Raw genomic sequence first — 18,674 nt, 5'->3', positions numbered from 1 at the left:
ACCTCCCCCGTGCCGTCCCCCGTGGCAGCGGGGTGGAGAGCGGGAGGAGGCAGATCAGCGACACCTCTGCCCACGCCCTGCGTGATCGCCCACGTCGCTCCCATGGAGGCTGGCACAGAAACCAGCTCTGTGGCACGCAAAGCGTGGCAGATACCCAGTGCGGCTCATGTCTCTCACCCCAACCCACACAACAGGGACTCCATGGTGCAGAAAGCTTTTTTAATTTTTTTTTTTTTTTTTTTTTGCCAAGCCTCCATGCCAGGACAAATTCTTATGGGAACTATAGCAACAAATCCATCAGCGAACCCGATCAGTTAATCCTGTAATGAGGACGCTTCTTTATTTAGGCAGCTGCAAATTCCAGGACAACGCCACAATTCTCGTGATAATGTTTACCTTCTTGCATTGATTTTTTTTTTCTTTTCAGTCCAGTATTTATCACAATGCTCTGCACTCTGGAATTAAAATGACTGAAATCTCATCCTTCACAAACCAGCGAAAGCCTGTGAATACAGCACAACCCTCCCATCGCAGGAAGAAGTGCATTAAATCCAGACAGCAATGAGAGCTGCAGACAGATTTAATGGCTACAGGGCAGTATCAGTAAATAACGCAGTGTCAGTGGGTAGCTCAACAGGGCTTAAATGCTAAAGCATCCAAGATGTTTACACAAGCTGGAGTTCAAATTAGTAACTTTGACATAAATGATTAATGGGTAATGGAGAATGTTACCATCATTTTTGTATTTACTGGCAGTTTAAAATCAATTCCCATAGTTCAAATCAAAAGCTTTTGGCACGGCAGCAATTTGGTGGGATATTAAATACCAAAGTCACAGATGTTAGAAATAAATAAAGGCAAACAGAATACATTGTTTTCCCTTGCATCAATACTCTCTATCAGTCATGTTGTTAACAGAACGGGTTCATTAAGCTCTAGTTGCAGAAAACAATTTCTGTTTCTGGTCAGTAGGAGTTTAAGAAGATCCAACTGGTTGGCCACAGGGTCTCAGCTGTGGACAGACCGTGGGTGTTACTTCGGCCAGCCCCGGGCAGGTGAAGTACCAGGCAAAGGGCAGTTTTGCTTAGTCAGATAACAGCACTCTCCCATTCTACTGTTTTGATGGTACTTGCTTGCTTTCTTCATCCAGAAAATATTTTTCTGCCCTCTAGAAAGGTACTTCTGAATTCATGAAGCAACTTATCAAGGGCTCCCACCTCCCGCTCTTTTGAACAGGGCTGAAATACCCCTTATTCTGGACTCATCTCTTCACTCAGAAGTCTTCACTGAAGGATGCTACCAAAAGCAACACTTTTTTTTTTTAAACAAACTTATTTATAACAAGTTTTACTCGAGAACAAGAACTCGATGTCAAAAGTATCTAGGTAACAAAAATCCTGTATTTACAGCTAAAATATGGGCAGATGTCTTTTACCTGTATTCCTGCAGAAGCACTCCTAATAATCCCAAGTGAAATCTCACACACTGTTGTATGCTCAATGACATTTCCCAAGGTATTTTTATAAAATAGCAGAACTTTAGGACCTCTAACACTTCAACCGAACTCATGAAAGTCAAAGTAGTCACATTTCAAGTGGGCAGAAGGACATTCTTTGCACTACGTTTACAGAACAGGAGATGACATCTTCCACAGGCTTACAAATGAAGCACCACTTTGCGTGCAGCTTTATACAATTAATTTTAGAGTGGCACTTGCGATAACAGTGGGATCCTCATCTATAGATACTCCAATAATTTATTATCAGACACTTCAGAGGAATCAAAACATCCTTCTCCCTTGTAAGCCCTGCTCCATGAGTTCTTCTGCTCTTCTAGAACTTAGAAGTTTTAACTCGTTTCTCATTGTACGGGCAGCGATAGTGCTCTCCCCTCCCACTCCTGCAGCTGGACTAAGGGTCTTAGCCACAAGAGCTGTAGCGAGTACTTCCTAGGCTGAGTCCTGGATTCAATTAAAAGTTAGACTGATTTAAAGGCTGGGTGTTTCACATCACGATAATGAAAATACAATGAGAAACTTAGGCAAGAATTTTCTGGTCCTAAAATAATCCCTTTTCCTGAAATTCTGGGATTGTGCCCAGCATTGTAGTCCAATCTCCTCCCTTAAGATATCTCGGTGGTATTCGGTGATTGTCATTTGGGATGACATTTCTGCACAGGAAGTTCTGCACCGTTTCTGTGCACAACGAGTGGTCAGAATGAGCAGTCCTCACTGTGAAGAGGATTTGAAGAGGAAAACGATGATTTTCTTCTTTCTGCTCAAGGGAACTGTACAGAACTGTGTGCCTCAGGTTATGGAGACCAGAATGGCCCAAAAGTGTATTTTATGTATTTACTATAAAGTAAATACATATTGTAAATTCAAAACAAAAAAAACCCCTCCAAGCCAAAACAGATACCTTTTCCTACGAAAGTCCCACCCAAATACGCCATTACCATTACATTTAAAATTGCAAACCTACCAGAAAGCTTCTGAGATTTTCATCTACAAAGACTGCTCTTTTTTGGGGTATAGGATGAGGCTATTTTCAAGAAGGTACCCTGGGTAAGATCTACTCAGATCTGAGATGATCCTGTTTTGTACTTTAAGAGATTTACTGAAGTGTTACCTTACATGCAATGATCAGAGGCAAGCCAAATACAAATTATACCTCATTAGTAGAGGAAAGATCACGAATGTGAGCCCATGGTAGCAAGTTCCTGAGAATCAATTGCGTGTAACTGTGGAGTAAGTACAGAGCGATTTGCAGACACTTCCCTCCCACCAAAAGAAAGGAGCAACACATCTCTCACTTGCTCCAGAAGCAAGGGATACCTGGTGACTCGATTCCTATGTCCCTACTCCTCAACTGCCGTTTGACAGAGGGCAGGGAAGGGCAGCAATCGCTTACCCCATCCAGCGATTCCTGTTTCCCAAACTAACCATGAGAATTTGTGGGCTCTTGAGATTCACCTTGGCTCGGATGAATGCAGCAAGTGCTAGTGACCACCGATCCTCTGCACCCGAAGTAGCTGTGCGGGAATTGCAATATTCCCTGCATGCCCAAACCTCCTGTGAGCGCCTGTTGGGATAAAGACAGTCCTGCATGCTGTCAGTACGGTGTTTATTGAGAATCTGTTACTACTACACCAGGTGGGACTATGTGAGTTTTGACGGCTGGCTACAGGTGTTCTCCACAATGTGAGATGTTTCTCAACTTGTTTTTCAAATCAGAATTAAGCACAAAAGAATGATTCATATTAAAAAATATATACTCCTAAGACTTAGGAGTCATCCTGAAACACTTGCTTTTTAAATTCCACTGACTTTAAATGAGGCATCCAAGCCAGCTTAGAAAGTAAAATGTGGGCTTTAAGCCAACATAGTCTCATGAAAATATTAGAAATGTCAGTGGCAAAACCAAATAGTATTAAGAAAACATTATAAAGCCACTTAAAATCACCTCGGTAATAGCCCAGGCTCACTACCAGACAGCATGGCTCTCAATATAGTGCTGCAATGAAGCTAAACCTCTGTACAGCCGTACACAGCTCAGAAAGACAAAACCACTTTGTAAATTTTTGACTATATAGATAGCGTATTGAAAACAACAATTTTCTTCTCCTTAAGAAACCCATAAATCACCAATTACAGGACTGAAACAAAACCTTATGTACCTACGTATAAAAATTTCTAAGATTATAGCAATAATTTTTTATAAATGTTCAAAATAAGAGAAGGCAAATGCAATGTAGCATTGGAAAAACAAGTGGGAACAATAATGAATTTAAAAATACTAAGATGGAGTATCTTGATAAGGTACCTGCAAGGTGAATGAACACAAATTTTCTCCAAACATATCTGGATAGCAGAAACCAGCTCTTCTGCAAAGTGGTGGTTGAGTTGTTCAGAGCTGAGCAGATTCAGGATACAATGCCATGGCCACCAAACCCTGACTACCTGCTCACTGCTGCCTTCCTACTCTCCTGCCTGGTGCAATGAAAGAGCTGCCCGGGCACATTAAACCGACAAAAAAACCTTCCCCCCCACCCAAGAGAGAGTACAGAAACTGTTCTGCAAAGGGCAAAATGCATTTCTGGTGCAAGAGAGAGGACAGGGCAACAGTTAATCCAGTTTAGGATACACTGGAATGACAGTCCTTCCAGTTCAACCATTTCCCAGTACCGGTTTTAACACTTTCTGAATTTCTAGATTTTCTAAAAACTCCAGAACTACAATACTATTCAAATTGCAACAATCAAATACACCTGCTAAGAAATACTATCCTTAAAAGCTTTTCCACTGTTCATAAATTACATCTCTTTACTCCTAAATGCCAGCTTTCAGGTAAATATGCTTGCATACGTTTATATGCACACTGAGTTCCAAGCTTGCTTCAGTGACTAAAGTACTAATTTAGTATTTTTCACCTTGACCCTGAAAAGTTAAGAGCGCAAACTGCAATCTCTTGTTTCTTTTGGAACAACAGCAGAATTGCTTCTAACTTGTAATCACAAAAGCATTTTAACTTACACCACACAGATTTGCAGAACTACAAGTGAGGACCCACGTTTCCACACACCACCCTTATAACACGCTCTTGTGTCAGAAGGAAGTGCCGTGAAAACGGGGGATGAGGAGGGCAGAATAAGCTTGCTCTCACAAGTACAGACAAACAAACAACTTATTACTGGGTCTATCATCTGGGTTAATGACAGGTTACAGGTGGTATCTGTATAAATCAGACAACACCCCCAGGAGAGCATGAGCTTTACTGAATGCACGTACAAGTGCAGTCTTCTGCCACACTTGAATGTGTTAGTAACTCCAGCGTGCCTGGGGGAAACCCCAAGTTACGTAGGAACCGCACAGTAACCGCTCGCCGACCAGTTACAAATGCCGGGGTGAGGCCCACAAGTGTCCTAGAAGTCCAGAACGTATCCTCCGGGTGACTGGGTACAAATCAGGAATGTTAAATATCAGATGTCTGCAGCCAAGCCTCACCGCCAAGGGCACAGGAGAGGTTGAGGTGCAAGAGTCGCAGGGACACATTTAAGAATTCAGGGACTGGGGATTCTTTGCTGTGGGCTGCGAAGAGGCAGCGTGGGGGCCGGCACTGCCGAGCACAGTCCTGCAAAGCCGCCCTTTCTGCAGGGACAAACTTGTGCCCCTTCCCTTCTCACACAGCAGCTGACAGTCACACAGCCCAGGACTCGGGGGAAATGCTGAACTCCAATTATGTGTCAAACAGAGAAAACACAAACTATTTGAATATTAAACCCATGAGACTTGAAATAGAGATCATTAAGAAAACTAATTCTGTACAGATGCAGTATGACTTTTGCATTTTTTTTTTTATTTTTTATTTTTTGAGAAAAGGACTGCTCTTTGCATTTCTGATAAATTATTTCAGCTTTAACACCAGAATCGCGCACTTTTATCTAGGAATTTAAAGGCGGGGATTTCTTTTTGAAGGACAGATAAAAGTTTTCTGCTTGAATTCCCTCACTCCGATGGCCCTGTGAGGGGAGAAGATATCCAGTCGCGTATGGCACCCCAAGGAACAATAAGCAGGGGCAGGCATGGTGTGCAGATTCTGTTTCCTTCAGTGGCCTCTATCGGTCACCTTTCTCTCCTCTAATTTCTGTAGTTAGACCTCTCTGCACAAGATCTGCCGCAAGCCCTCTTGGCTTCACTAACAACGCTCCCCAAATACTACAGACTATCCAAGTGAGTTCCTGGGGTGCTGTCAAACAAAATGTTCCCAAGCCAGTCACCATTTCAGTTCTCACTACTATTTCGAGACTTTCTTAGCTTTATTTACCTAATTGAGATGACAAGGGACAGCACCTCTAGCAGGATGGCGATGATGAACACCACGACTGCTGCGGGTGGTGGAGGGGATGCGACCATTCCGTGTTTCAGGAAACACGTGATAGAGAGTATGAGGAAGACTGTGGTGGAGAGGAACACGTCCAGGAGCGAGCTGAAGGTAGCGCTGGCAAATGTCTTCACCGGAGCATTCCTTATAACCTGTGTGGAATACAGGGATTGGGAGAAGGGATGAAAATGAATAAATGCTATTTTGCTGAATTCAACTGTACCATAAACAGCAGCTCACAAAAACAAATAAAGGAATACAGAACTTCTTGCCACTTCATTAATCCAACGTAAGTACTGTTTTAAAACAAGAAACAGAAGAGGTAGTTCAATGGTTATCACAGTTCCCTGTGAATAAGTCTGTGTTGAAAAAAAACACTGGTAGCACAGCCCCTGGGTCTGGGGTGATTTTTACAGAATATTATGACACAGAAATAAACCACGTGAGAATTGCCTATTCTATGCAAAGAAACATAAAAACCATAATCACTAGCAGATAAAGCTACAGGAAAATTTCTTCAAGGATTTTCATTTAAAATAATAATAAATTTTACAATAAACCTTTTAGCCCCCATGGTTCTCTAAGAAAACCCTCCAAACGCCACTCTACAGAAACAGTTACTTGCCTGTGGCAGAGCTGACATCTCCCTTTCAGACCAGATCAAAAGCAGCAATCGGGACGCTATGTAATCTGAATTGATCAGAGCCCAGGACACCAAGTTCTGTTCTTCCGTAACCCCTTACCACACATTCCCATCCCATCTTGTCCTGGCCCCAGTGCTCATGCAGCTGCGCTGTGTGCTACTTTGGCCAGTCCAGCTGAAAACTAGATCATGAGCTCCACATCCTGGCTTACTCAGATGAGCCCAGTCTTACGAGTGTTTAAATCTGCCCAAGGGACCACAGAAAGCAAGTTCCAAAGAAAACACAAGAAGTATGTTATCAATATCGCCATGAAGTAGCCCAGTTTGAGTATTCTGGTTTAATTTGGAAATTTCATTTGCTCCTCAGAACACCATCTGCACTCAGCAATATTGGGAAATGAACTTGTTCCTCATTTGTACCTCTCTGCAACCTAATAAATTCAGCTAGCATCATTTCAGTGCCAAAATTACCTTTTAATCTGAACTGTAGCAGAATCCTGTTAGTCCATGCAGAAAGTCACATAAATTGAATTAAGGAAAGCAGCACTGTATCCTAAAGTGACAGTGTTAAGGATGCCCTAACAGTGTTAAGTAGTGCCTTAATTTCCAAACAAGAACAGGCTAAGCAAGCTCTTGGGAAGTGGAGCCACTTACAGAGAACAATCACAAACCGAGCATGCAGCTGGCACCGTGTAATTAGAGGTGAATTCAGTGGTGTTGGAAGTTACTTTCAGCAACAGTTCACTGCAAGGCAATTAAAGAACCAGCAGTGCTGACAAATCATTTCACTCTCCAAGAGAAGATTTTTTTGTTGCTGTTTTGGACCAGTACCATGCTAATATTAAGGCTTTAACAGGCTTTTGCCCCAATGCTGCAGAGTTACTATTAGAGAGTGAAGATTCCCATTTCCAGGGAGGTTTACATAATAATTTTCAAATTAATAGCTTGCCACTAACAAAATGCACAGACCACATTCCTGCTCCTTCTATGAATTTCCTACATATCCACATTAATAGGTCAACCTGTATGTGCTTGACTATCACTGCTTTGTTTCTCTTTCCAATCTTTCCATTGGAAAGAACTTGATTTACTATTTTCTGTATAGCTTGTGCAAATTTTGCAGGCTGTATCCCACGGGAAGTTTCTCTCTGTTGTTGCTACATCAGCTTTATTCAGAGAGATACCACTGGAATACAGTGCTGCAGGACGAGTATGGAGTTCCCGAACAAAGTGAACAAACTGAACTGCAACACAACTGTGCTTCCCTTTGTTAAAAAAAAAAAAAGTTAGGTCTCATTTGTAAACACTGGAAAACAAGCAAATAGGGCCTATTGCTAAGGACAATGCGACAACGCTGCCCAGAGCGGAGAGCAGCCCATGAACAGAAAGCAACAAGCAGCAGAAGCAGAAATCCCACCTGCCCTCAGATGTAGGGCGTACCGGGAAGAAAAGAAATCAACACCTACATTTATCACGATGCAATTCTGCCAGATGGATGACCCAAACTAACAGCCCAACACCACTGGAAAGGAAGGGCCCATTCCCCGTCCTGCTGCCGGACAGTTATCATGCACTGGCTCTGGCACTTGCCAACCTCGCTGTGAGCCGCTGGTTCAATACAGCAGAAAACAGACCCAGACAGAAAAAGAAAAAGCCCCAAACAGAAAAACAGAACATGAATATTTTATGCTAGGTTAGTAAAATGAACTGGCTCACAGCCGGGAAGCCTGAGAAGCACCACAGCCATTAGACGGAGCAGGGAGAGGAGGAACAAGGAGGGGAGCAACTTTTCAGCTACTCGTGGAAACGCAGCCTCAGTTAGTAGACACCTAACGTCACTATACATTGTAAACTTAAAACATCTTGCTAGTTCATAGCAACCAGGCAGGAATATCTACTGACATGGAAAGCCTGCAATACTATTAGCCCCCAAGAGGTTTAAGGACTTTTTACACTCAGTGGAGAATCCTGAAGAAGGCACCAAGTTACTCACAATTTACTTGCTGTTCCTTACAATTACACAGTGTTTTGAGCTGCCGGTTTCTGAATGCAGAAAACATTCACTTACAGAACTTATGACATTTGAGTTCAGAGCAGGTTTGGGTTCCACAGGGATAACCATGAGGCTGTGACATGAACAAGAATCAAATTCAAAGTTATCATTCTCGAAGTTAGGATATATGATGAGAAGACAAGTAGCATTTGGTCCTTTACTTTCATCTTAGCATGGTTCTCTGGCCTGCCTAAAGCCTTAAAACATTAACCTGAAAATGGAGAAAAGGCAGGTGAGAAGTAATTAGTGTATCTTGGTGGATTGTGAAAATGTATTTCCAGCCTAAACCTTGGACTAGACTCAGGGCACGGCACAAGCAGGTAAACTGAAAGGAGACTGTTTTCAGAGGCAGCAATACCAAGTAGCAAATCAACTGCGACATTTCATGACCCTTGTCATCAACTGCAATGAGATGTTAAAAACAACGACAGACAGCTGCTTAGACAGATTACAGAAGGAAATTAACACCAGGAGAAACACACCTCTTCCTGGTAGCTTGTCCTGTAGGCCATCTCCAAATCCTGATCCAAGAAGTTCAGGCTCAGCTTGTTAATAGGCGGTTTAAAGAAGTAGTCTTTCATGAGGCTAAAGAGAAAAGACAATATCAACATCAGTTTACCCAGCTGTAACACTTTCGGAGCCCCCCGTTCTGTGGTTTCTGCTTCTAGGGACGCTGGTGCTTGGCTTTGAAGTTGCTGTTGCTTTTCTTCGCTCTCGGTCACCGAGGTACCCCCTTATCCACATTACTCGCTCAGTCAGAGGAAGTATTTTACAAAAAAATGAGAGAGCAAACTTTCATATTTTTAGGAATAGACTAACAAGTCCTTCCAGAAACTTAACAGCTATAACCGCAGATGACTACAGATAACTGTAACAGAAGCCAGCAAACAGTAAAGGTTAATTGCTGCTACAGAGGCACAACCTTAGGAGGCACGTGGCTGCGGGACATTTGTGTCTTATGTGGAATTCTGTTGTTCAAAGCAAGCCAAGGATGACAAAGGTGACAAATTGTTAGACAAAACCCCGTCCATTTTAGAAAACAGCACTTTCTTGTTATTTCAAAGACAGTAAAATAACTCAGTAACTGGGAACGTTCCCTTAACGATCCGGGCCGCAGAGAAATGGAACCTGAGGAGACGGATTGCTTAAATTTACTTCTGAAACAGAAGATTTGAAATCACCAGAATCATCCACAAAAGCACTGACAAATAATGAAACCAGCTCACTAGGACTAACGAACCAGGAGGCAGCATCTAACAGAGGGTGTTTATGCACTCCTTCACCTTATCTTCCAGTGTCAGGTGCAGGGAAAAAAAACAAAACCAAAATCAAACGTAAAAGAGGCCTCAATCATCAAAAAGTTATTTCTATTCCCCACCCCCTGGAGCAAAAATAGAGTATTTTTTGAGTTTTACATTAGTTGTAAGAGGTTTATGAAAGAAGTTTTCTAATGACATCTATGACACTTGATCTGCAAACCTTTTCTTTCTCTAGTAGGTGTCAAAGAGCTAAAAGGACTCGACTTAACAGGGCACCGAGTGCTTTGTGGTCGCAGAGTAAGGTCACGCCTGCTCATGCCATTTATTGCTGGGACAGCCCATCACCCTCTCCTCTCTGCAGTCCTCATCTGAGACTTCAGAACACACGCTCTTGCTATGAACCTCCTCTCATTTTCAAGCAAACAATTCCACTTGTTATTTACAGGGAACTAACTGTTTTTAAAATTGCTGTAGAATGTGAAATGGGGCAGCTTCTTTCCAAGTGCTATTCCTACTTTGAAAACTGCAGCACTGAAACAATTAGATTGGACTATTTTGCAGTTGATAACTCTTAAGCAAAGACCAGAGAGATGCCCATGAGATCAAATTCCAGGCAGATGAAGAACTGAAAGGTCCAACAGAGCTCTCATCTGTGCCTGCATCCTTTTTGTTTGTTTGTTTGTTTTTATTTTGTGTTGGTGGTGGTTTTTTCCCAACCCCTGGCAAAGAGGTTTTTTGGAAGTACAAGCTCCCCAGCACAAGATGGCATGTGGGAAGCATTTTTTTTTCTTGAGATGCAAGATCAACCAAACACACATTCCTAGACTGAAGCTTGAGAAGACAAAAGACTTCAACCATGAACATGGCAGATACTTTATAACCTTTAAACGTTCTGGCCTTGGCCAAAGAGGAAGATCCCCGTTTGAACACAGTCAAGTACATTATCTGCTTCCCAGGAGGTGCTGTGCCTCCCCAGCACAAGTGATTGCTGTTTTCCCTGAATCAAGCAAGACTGGGAAGTGGGAGATGAAAGAAACAAACACATTTTAGAAGTATTTAAACAGGAAAGTGACCCAAGGGGGGGACGAAGGGCTGCACAGAACCTAGCTCCTGGGGGGAGCTTCACGTTTTGCTGGGACTCTGCTCTGTAAGCTAAAGATACTGTTTCTAAGTGCTGTCCTGATTAGCGCATGAGTACTTGTTTCTTGTACTTCAGAAGGTTTATAACCTAAGGAATATGTAATTTTTCTTGAAACAAAAATCTAAAAAGCAAAAATCCTTTGAGGGTATCCCCAACGAAATTAAGTTTAAACATTTTGTACTCATACACTATAGTTTTCTTTTAAAATACACAGTAACATGCAGATTACAATGAACAAAGCATGGTATTTTTACAGGGGTTGTAGCAAAGCCAGACTCAAAGCTCAAACTATACACTGTTTCCCTACATAATCAAGTTGTAAGAAGACATAAACTGGTAACTTCCATGAACAGGATTTCTTGTTACAATGCAATAACGCAAACATGCCGCACTAACACTGGCTTTATTATTATTATTATTTTTAAAGACAACTGGAACTGAGCTCCAAGGTGAAATCTCGGCATGCAAGGAGACTCATGAAACTCTCAGCCACACACCTAAACTCTAGAAAGAGGCTGGGAAATGAAAAATATCACCAGTGTCCAGCACTTCCTCCAGGCTGGCCCTAGGCAGCTTCCTAATGCAGTGCACAGGCTCCTGAACCCTCCCTAGGGCATGTTTAACTCTTCCCAGCTGCACAGGAAGCCCGCGTGATTAATTTATGCACCTTATCACTGTATCTGGGTAAGGTACTTTCTGTTAACACAAATTTATATCACAAATCAGAACACCAGAATCGTGCACCACAGTGGAAACGACTGCCCAATGCTAGGGGAAGCTCCCACTTTGCTGCTGCTGGAATTGCAGTAAGATAAAACCAAAGCAGCAAAACTCCAGTATTATTATTGCGAATGGGGTTTCACGTAAGATGGCCAAGGGGAAGCTTGGACTTCACCCCCCTCCCTGAGAAAACTCAAATTTCCCATTCAAACATCCTCACAGATACGAAATGTGTTGAGACCAACAACATACTATGTTTTACAGTAGGGGATCAAGAATGTTTTTACAATGACTTATTACACATAACTTCACATTGAGAAATCTTGAAAAGGATTAATGTAAAACGGTAGGCTTAAACCATTTTGCATAGACCTAATTAATCAGAAGATTATTTTTGGAAAGTTATGTTTACATGAACTGAACTCAGCAGAGAAGTTTCCCTGGCAACAAGAAATGGCCCACTTAATATGGTAATGATGATATTTAATTGAGACCAAAATAAAGCTAGGCTTTGACTGATACCAAATCACGGTCCTACTTTTTCCTTTTTCCGAATCAGAAAGACTTATCCATTTTGTAAGAGGAGGAGGAGGAAAGCAAGAGGAGGAGGAAGACAAGAGCTTGAGCTACGTATCTTCAGCAAACCAATGGCATAAATTAAGCAACTTCTACAATTTAAAATTTGCAGCATGCTAGTTACATTTTAAACAAAAATCCAATTTGTTCTTGCTGATTTCTGCCAACATTTGGACTTTCCCAATCCTTCTGTCTTTTAATATTTGAAAATATCAGCTGAACACCTATTCTCAGCCTCTAATGACAGAACACACATAGAGGGGGAAAAAAAGGAATTTAAATTTTAATTGAAGTTGGCCACAGGACAAAAGTAATCTGAAAAAAACTAGAGAAAAGACTGGAGAGAGATTGGTGTCCCTCCCTCTCACTTCTCCCTGCTTTAATCATGTTTTCAGTTAAAACGACAGTGTCCCTGTTCCAAGCAGCCTGGAGTCTATACGAGCAAACAGTTTCAAGGATATTTAGATAAAATACCCCTAATCTGAGTGGAAGCAGTGAAGGAAAAATAAGAATAGCCATAAATAATAACAAACTCAAGTTATCTGCTTAGTTGATCCAGTCAAGTCACTGCCATAATAAGGGAGATACGGTTGTATGTTTACAAAAATCACACACTATTGAATTTTAAAGAACATATTTTCCTCTGCCCAAAATAAGGTTTTTTGTTTGAAACAGAGAGAGAATCTAACTTTACAAAATGCTGTAGGGAGGTAGTAGGTCCATGAGAATTCACTCCTATTAATTCTGCTGCCAAGCCCAGTATGATTTCTAGGCATTAGTTAGTCACACAATGTTATCAGATGTTGTTCTTTTGCTATACAAAAATGTGAGTTTTGTGGTTCAGATTTTATGTTACACTTTTAACTGCAGAGGAAGGTACATACTATGTGCATTAAAAGGACTTTTGAATGTAAAGATAAGAGTTCGACTTCATGACAAGTCATTTAAAGAGTATTTTTCCTTTTCGAAGACTCAACTGAAGACTGTTCTGATGAAATGATGAAAAACCTGGCTTTATATATTCCTGAGCAGAATGTTTCTGACATCAAGTTACTACTGTAGTTTAAACAGAATATAGACTAAGCTCAGAAACATACAACATGTTATGTGTTAACAATAATTACTGATGTTAGACAACAAGCACACAAATAAAGATTAAAGATATGGGACCCCTGTTACTGCCTTCTCTCCTTTATACAATTTTACATTGTACAGCTCGATTTTCCTTACCTGTCTTCTTTAATCACATCCACAAAGTGAGCATCTGTCTTTTCTCTGATGTTTTTGAACCTCAAAGGAAGGAGAGCAGATTGATCCAGACTCACTCCGCCCCATCTTCCTTTCTCTTGCAACATTTCACAAAGCGAGGTTTGACTATTGCTGAGCTTTTCTTCCTGTGGAGGACTCAAAAGTCCATTTTGAGTCTTTGGACTGTGTCCTCCTGGAGCCTGAATGACAGAAAGCAAAACATATATGGGGAACATCAGTGTTTGAGAAAGATAGAAGAGATTTCACGGAGCAAAAGTTGAAAGAAGTTCTTCCCTCAACACACTAAGCTTTTACCTGATCACGTCAAAGACCGAACGCCACCTGCCTTGAAGTCATTCACATCTTCTATTCAGGTGTTGTCTTTCTGCTTTTTATGTACCAAGTTTCCAAGGAGCAGAAAACAAAGTACATTTTCACATACGCAATGAAGACCAACCACAAGCCCAAATTTCATTCACTCATCTTAAAGTCAAGATTCTTCTAAAAAGTTTTTTAAATACCTACTTAAACCCTGCTATCTTTCCACAGGTCATGAGACAACTTACTCTGCCAGCCCTTGCTGATCTCTTCCACTGACCACTACAGCCCTGCTGCTTTCCCAGACAGCCTCCTCCTTTCTCCTACCTGTGGGAACAGCCCTTTTGTACGTCTTATCATTCTACAAAAAAAATTATCCTGCAAATTAAACTATGTTTTCTTCACTGGCTAAGACACACTACTTCTTTCTGGTTTTCTTTTGCCTTTGTATTAATTAATACTGCATTTTTAAATTTTGACACCAGCTTGCAACGCAGCTTAGGTACACAGTATTATCAATTCTGCTTTCATTCAGTTGAGAACACAAACTACTTTCAACCGAAAATGACTCTATTTTCATGGAGTTCCTTCTTTTACATTTTCTCTGACCTAGACCAATATGCACCGAAGCAATTACAAAAAACAACAGACAAAATTACAAAAAACAAAAGACAACTAAATATGGTTAGAATAAAAATGAACTGCAGTTAGTCAGGATAATTTTCAAATGCAAACATATATCAAACTTAGCATATTTGAATGCTCATCTCCCCCCTCCATGTCTTATCATTTATCACGTATCATTTATCCTCATCCTGAAACCCACTCATGACAGAAGTTTCTTCATTCCTGCCTGTACAGCAGTCAGCACAGCAGTGACAAGCTCCTCCAGAAGACTATTCTTGGATGCCACCACAGTGACCATAAATAAATATCATAAATATCATCACCACCCCAACCATGCACTGAAATATGTTACTTAGATTGTAAAATCAACTTAGATAAAGTTAAGAAGTAGTTGGTTTCTGGCTGCCCATGCAAAATTAATTCAACCTCCTTGTGTATCTATCCTGTAAAGCAAATGAGGCACATGAATATAGGCAGGTATAATTAAAGGTGCGGACACAACCAGTGAAGATACAAGACTAACGGAGCAGCAGGAGAACGTCACCTTGTGCAGGGAAGAGTCAGAAAGCGCTCGGGCTTGGCTCCCTGTCACTGCCAAGACCTCAAGAGCTAAAGTCATAACAAGGTGTGTTGGAATGGTTCCCTGGAGCTACAGGAAAAGCAGGAGGAAGGTGGGCTGTGCTTCCCCTTCCTCCCCCCTGGGAGGGAGGCAGGATCCCCACCCCGCGGGCTGCCCCGATGGAGGTGTGAGCCCCTAGAGCCACGTGCTGGGAGCCAGGAGATGAAAGGATTCCCAGTCTAGTCCCTCCTACCACTCACAACAGTTGTTTTGGCAGCTTGCAGGTGCTCACAGCCCAGTGACAGCAGCTGACGAAGTAGAATAGGAAATTTAGTAGTTACCTTGGTACGCTGCCAATCTTTTGCTAAAGAACGTAATCAACAGAAGAGAAAGGTGATTTCAGCAACACATATCTCAGCAAAAGCAGAGCAACAACTCTTGGACCAGATAGGTGCTTGTGTATGACAGAAGGGCACCCTCCTGGTAAGCCAGAAGCACAAGAACTTCTCACATAAACGGTCACCAGCTTCTTTTCTAAGGGAAAATGTTCAGCAGCTTCAGAGCGAGTCCTCCTGCAACCGTAACAGGTTATCTAGCCAACCCAGAGGGAACACGGCTATGGAGCACAAGACGTTCTGCAGTGCCAGGGTAACCTCGCTGTTTTTGAGGTGAGGAGTACTAGCAAAGGCAAACCAAAGAGAACTGTCCAACAAGTTGCTAGAAGAGAAGGGTCTTCATTGTTTGGTTTTTTTTAATTCATGCTAAAGATTATATTTGCTCAGAGACCTCTCAGAACAACTTGAGGCCTAAAAAAAAAATTGAAGGTCATAGTTACCACCTTTTTTTCTTTTTCTTGGTAAAGAATTTTTCTCCTTTTCCTTACCCCTGCAGCAGATGTCGTTACTTGAAAAGCAGTAACCGAGAGAACACGATTTTTGCCATGAGCAGCTCAAATAAAAGCTATGGACTCCTGTGCACTGTTTGCTTTCCCTGTCTGTTCTTCAAGTTCATCTGAAGAATGCAGTGAAAATTTCTGCTCTTTCAGAGAAGGTCAGCGTGGACTTCTCTTGGCCTTTTCTCTTTAGCTCCTTGGCAAAGGCTCAAATCCCTAAGAAAATTCTTCCCTTCAGTCAGCTCAAGGTTTTCCTGTGCTGTCTCCACTCTGTTAATCTTAACAGGAGGGGATTAGAGTGTGAAACTGCTTGTGTGTAAGGAGAAAATCCCTATTTATTAAATGTTGTTAGCTCCAACGTTACTGTGGTTTCTGACGGCAGCAGGCTGTACAGGGTTTTTTGAGCACTCAGAGGTTTGATGTACCATGTGCCAGTCTCCTCTCATCAAGAGACAGGGAGGCTCCAGAGGCTGTTGGGTCCCACAGAGGGCCAAGGACACGGTTAGCATCATTAACATTCCCTAAAGACAGGGGACACGAGGCTGCAGGGCCAGGCGCAGAGATGTGGCATGGGAAGGGTACGGACTGCAGGGATGGGTAGAGGGAGCTTGTGGCTCTTCTTCCCAAGAAAGCTGAGACTGCAGAGAAGATATGGAAATCAAATGCCACGGCAACTTGGTGCATGCAGCTGTTCTTTAAGCTTTCAGTTAAACAGACATCCCAGAGTTACCAGTAGCCACTTAACGGGTCCAATTTTTGACTTGGCAATAACCAAATCAAATCAAAGAAGGACATGCGATTTGGTCTCCATTAGCATGTTTCTTCCAGTGAAATTAGGGACATTTTATTCAGCACTGTGCAGACCTCTTTTAAGCAAGGTTAGATGACTTGCTGATTAACACACATGAAGCTAATACAGCTGTAGTAGGAAGAAACTTAAAGGATAATTCTGATGAAGGCAACATACGACACAAGTTGGTACCTAAGGAAAATCTCTGTTTGCAGTCGGTTCCTGGAGATCCCTGGCACGTGGGCAGAGGCAGCCTGGGGAAGAAGCATCTCACACATACCATCTTGGCAGCCTGCGCACATCTCCCACAATGTTTTCTGTCTTAAAGATCTCATGCTGTTCCGAGACCAGTACCTGCTGGCCACCCTGCTCTATCTCCCTCAGAGCTGAAGGGATTATTATTTTATTTATTTCTTGGGTTGTTTCCTAGGAATCCTGGCATACAACATGGTCTACTGCGTTACAAGCCATTTCAGTCCAGTACAGTAAGGCAGCCCCTGCTTCTGAGCTTACAATTTAAGCATAGGAGTCAACAGGTCAAATACAGGCAGAGAGCAGAGCGACAAACACAGATTAATGTAGTAGCTCATCAGTAGAATAAATGCTGGCAAGTTTTCCCATTAGCTCTATATGCGAGATGAGTTGTAAAGACAGATGTGAAGAAAACAACCAAGATACCTGTCTCTGAATGTGTTTATAAAATGATTCTCCCCAACAAGGGAAAGCACTAAACTTATCTGAAAATATAACAATCAGGTGATGAGCACTGGTATCCAGTCTGCATTTTGGCAGGAGCTTAACATTCAGGAAGGAGTGAGAGGCGACAGGCAGAGCAGGGAGGCTATGAAGGCCACGAACAAGACGACAAATAGGCACTGCCTGGTACTGTAGAGAAGTAGGTGCCTTCAGTGAGAACATGTAAGCAACAGGCAAGGAAAGCAATCTTGGCAGCAGCACGCTGGATATGTAAGACGCTGTATTTGTCGGTCAGAAAAAGGATGCAAACTGACTTAGATGCTGAGAATTTCAGCTGTGCGTGTGAACAGGAATGACTCTGTCTTAGCTTAGAGCTACGATGCAGAAGACATTGGCAAGACATAGGTGTAACTTGTGCCTAGGTGACACACAGCCAACTGGTGTAAAGGATGGAGAGCGTGGTAGTGTTGTTTGTGCCTCTTCTCAACATTTTAGAGTCCAAATTTTAGGTCCTTCTCGGTATCAAACTGGGCCTATAAAATCACTAGTAATTTTGAAAATTTGGGGGGGCTCAACTAAATTGTAGCATACAACTGCTCAAAATCAAAACTGGTTCTGCTGCTTAAGAGCTTGAGTAAAGGAATAGCAATACAAAAATGAGAAAGCTAAGTGAAGCAGAGAAGTAAGGGAAAAGAAGGGATAATACGATTAATACTTAAATTACCTTCGTACTGTTTTTATGCTCATCCTGACAACCATTTTGGATAGCTCCTTCGTCTATGCTGACATCGCAGTGGGGAGAAAGGGTGGTACTACATGAAGGGCAAGGCTGCAATGAGACAAAAAAAATTTAGCCAGGAACATTCTGGTGTCCTTATACTATTATGCAATTTATAATTTGGTCCACTTGTATACTTGCGGCATGGTTAAAAGATAAACAAAACTACAGAATGGGGAGCAGGGAGCAAAACTTGACTGGAACAGAATGCACCATTTCAAAAATAAATCACAGATTTTCTGTTTACTGAGGCTAAATCTAATCCAGGAAAGCTTTACTAGTGTAAGATCACAGATATACTGTAATCACTGCATACTAGCAAAGGACCTTCCCAAGAAGAACAAAATACTCTTTAGTGAGAGAAGTGCAATTTTCTTGTTTAAAAAATGCCTGCAGAAGGATCTGAATGGCATTATGAGTGAAGACTTAGCACAAAATGCAGCAAAATTCAAAAAAAGCACGAAACACCATGCATTATGAAAAGCAACAAATCTG

The 18,674-nt window shown here is 41.9% G+C and overlaps 1 protein-coding gene across 5 annotated transcripts in view; it reads right to left on the bottom strand.

Moving 5' to 3' along the window:
• ADCY9 (adenylate cyclase 9) overlaps positions 1-18,674 on the bottom strand; it is a 98,335-nt gene that overhangs the window by 26,420 nt on the left and 53,241 nt on the right. For 4 of the 5 annotated variants that reach the window (XM_075165924.1, XM_075165925.1, XM_075165921.1 and 1 more), the window contains 4 exons: positions 18,126-18,230; positions 13,502-13,719; positions 9,058-9,160; positions 5,823-6,031 (listed from right to left, as the gene is read on the bottom strand). In XM_075165924.1, coding sequence (XP_075022025.1) covers positions 5,823-6,031; positions 9,058-9,160; positions 13,502-13,719; positions 18,126-18,230 — 635 coding nt within the window. The remainder of the gene's footprint in view (positions 1-5,822; positions 6,032-9,057; positions 9,161-13,501; positions 13,720-18,125; positions 18,231-18,674) is intronic. The other variant, XM_075165922.1, reaches the window with a different exon arrangement.

Source organism: Calonectris borealis, chromosome 16 (assembly GCF_964195595.1).
Source record: "Calonectris borealis chromosome 16, bCalBor7.hap1.2, whole genome shotgun sequence".
Taxonomy (NCBI): Eukaryota; Metazoa; Chordata; class Aves; order Procellariiformes; family Procellariidae; genus Calonectris; species Calonectris borealis.
Note: the sequence above shows the minus strand (reverse complement) of the source record. Positions and strands in the feature narration are given on the sequence as shown.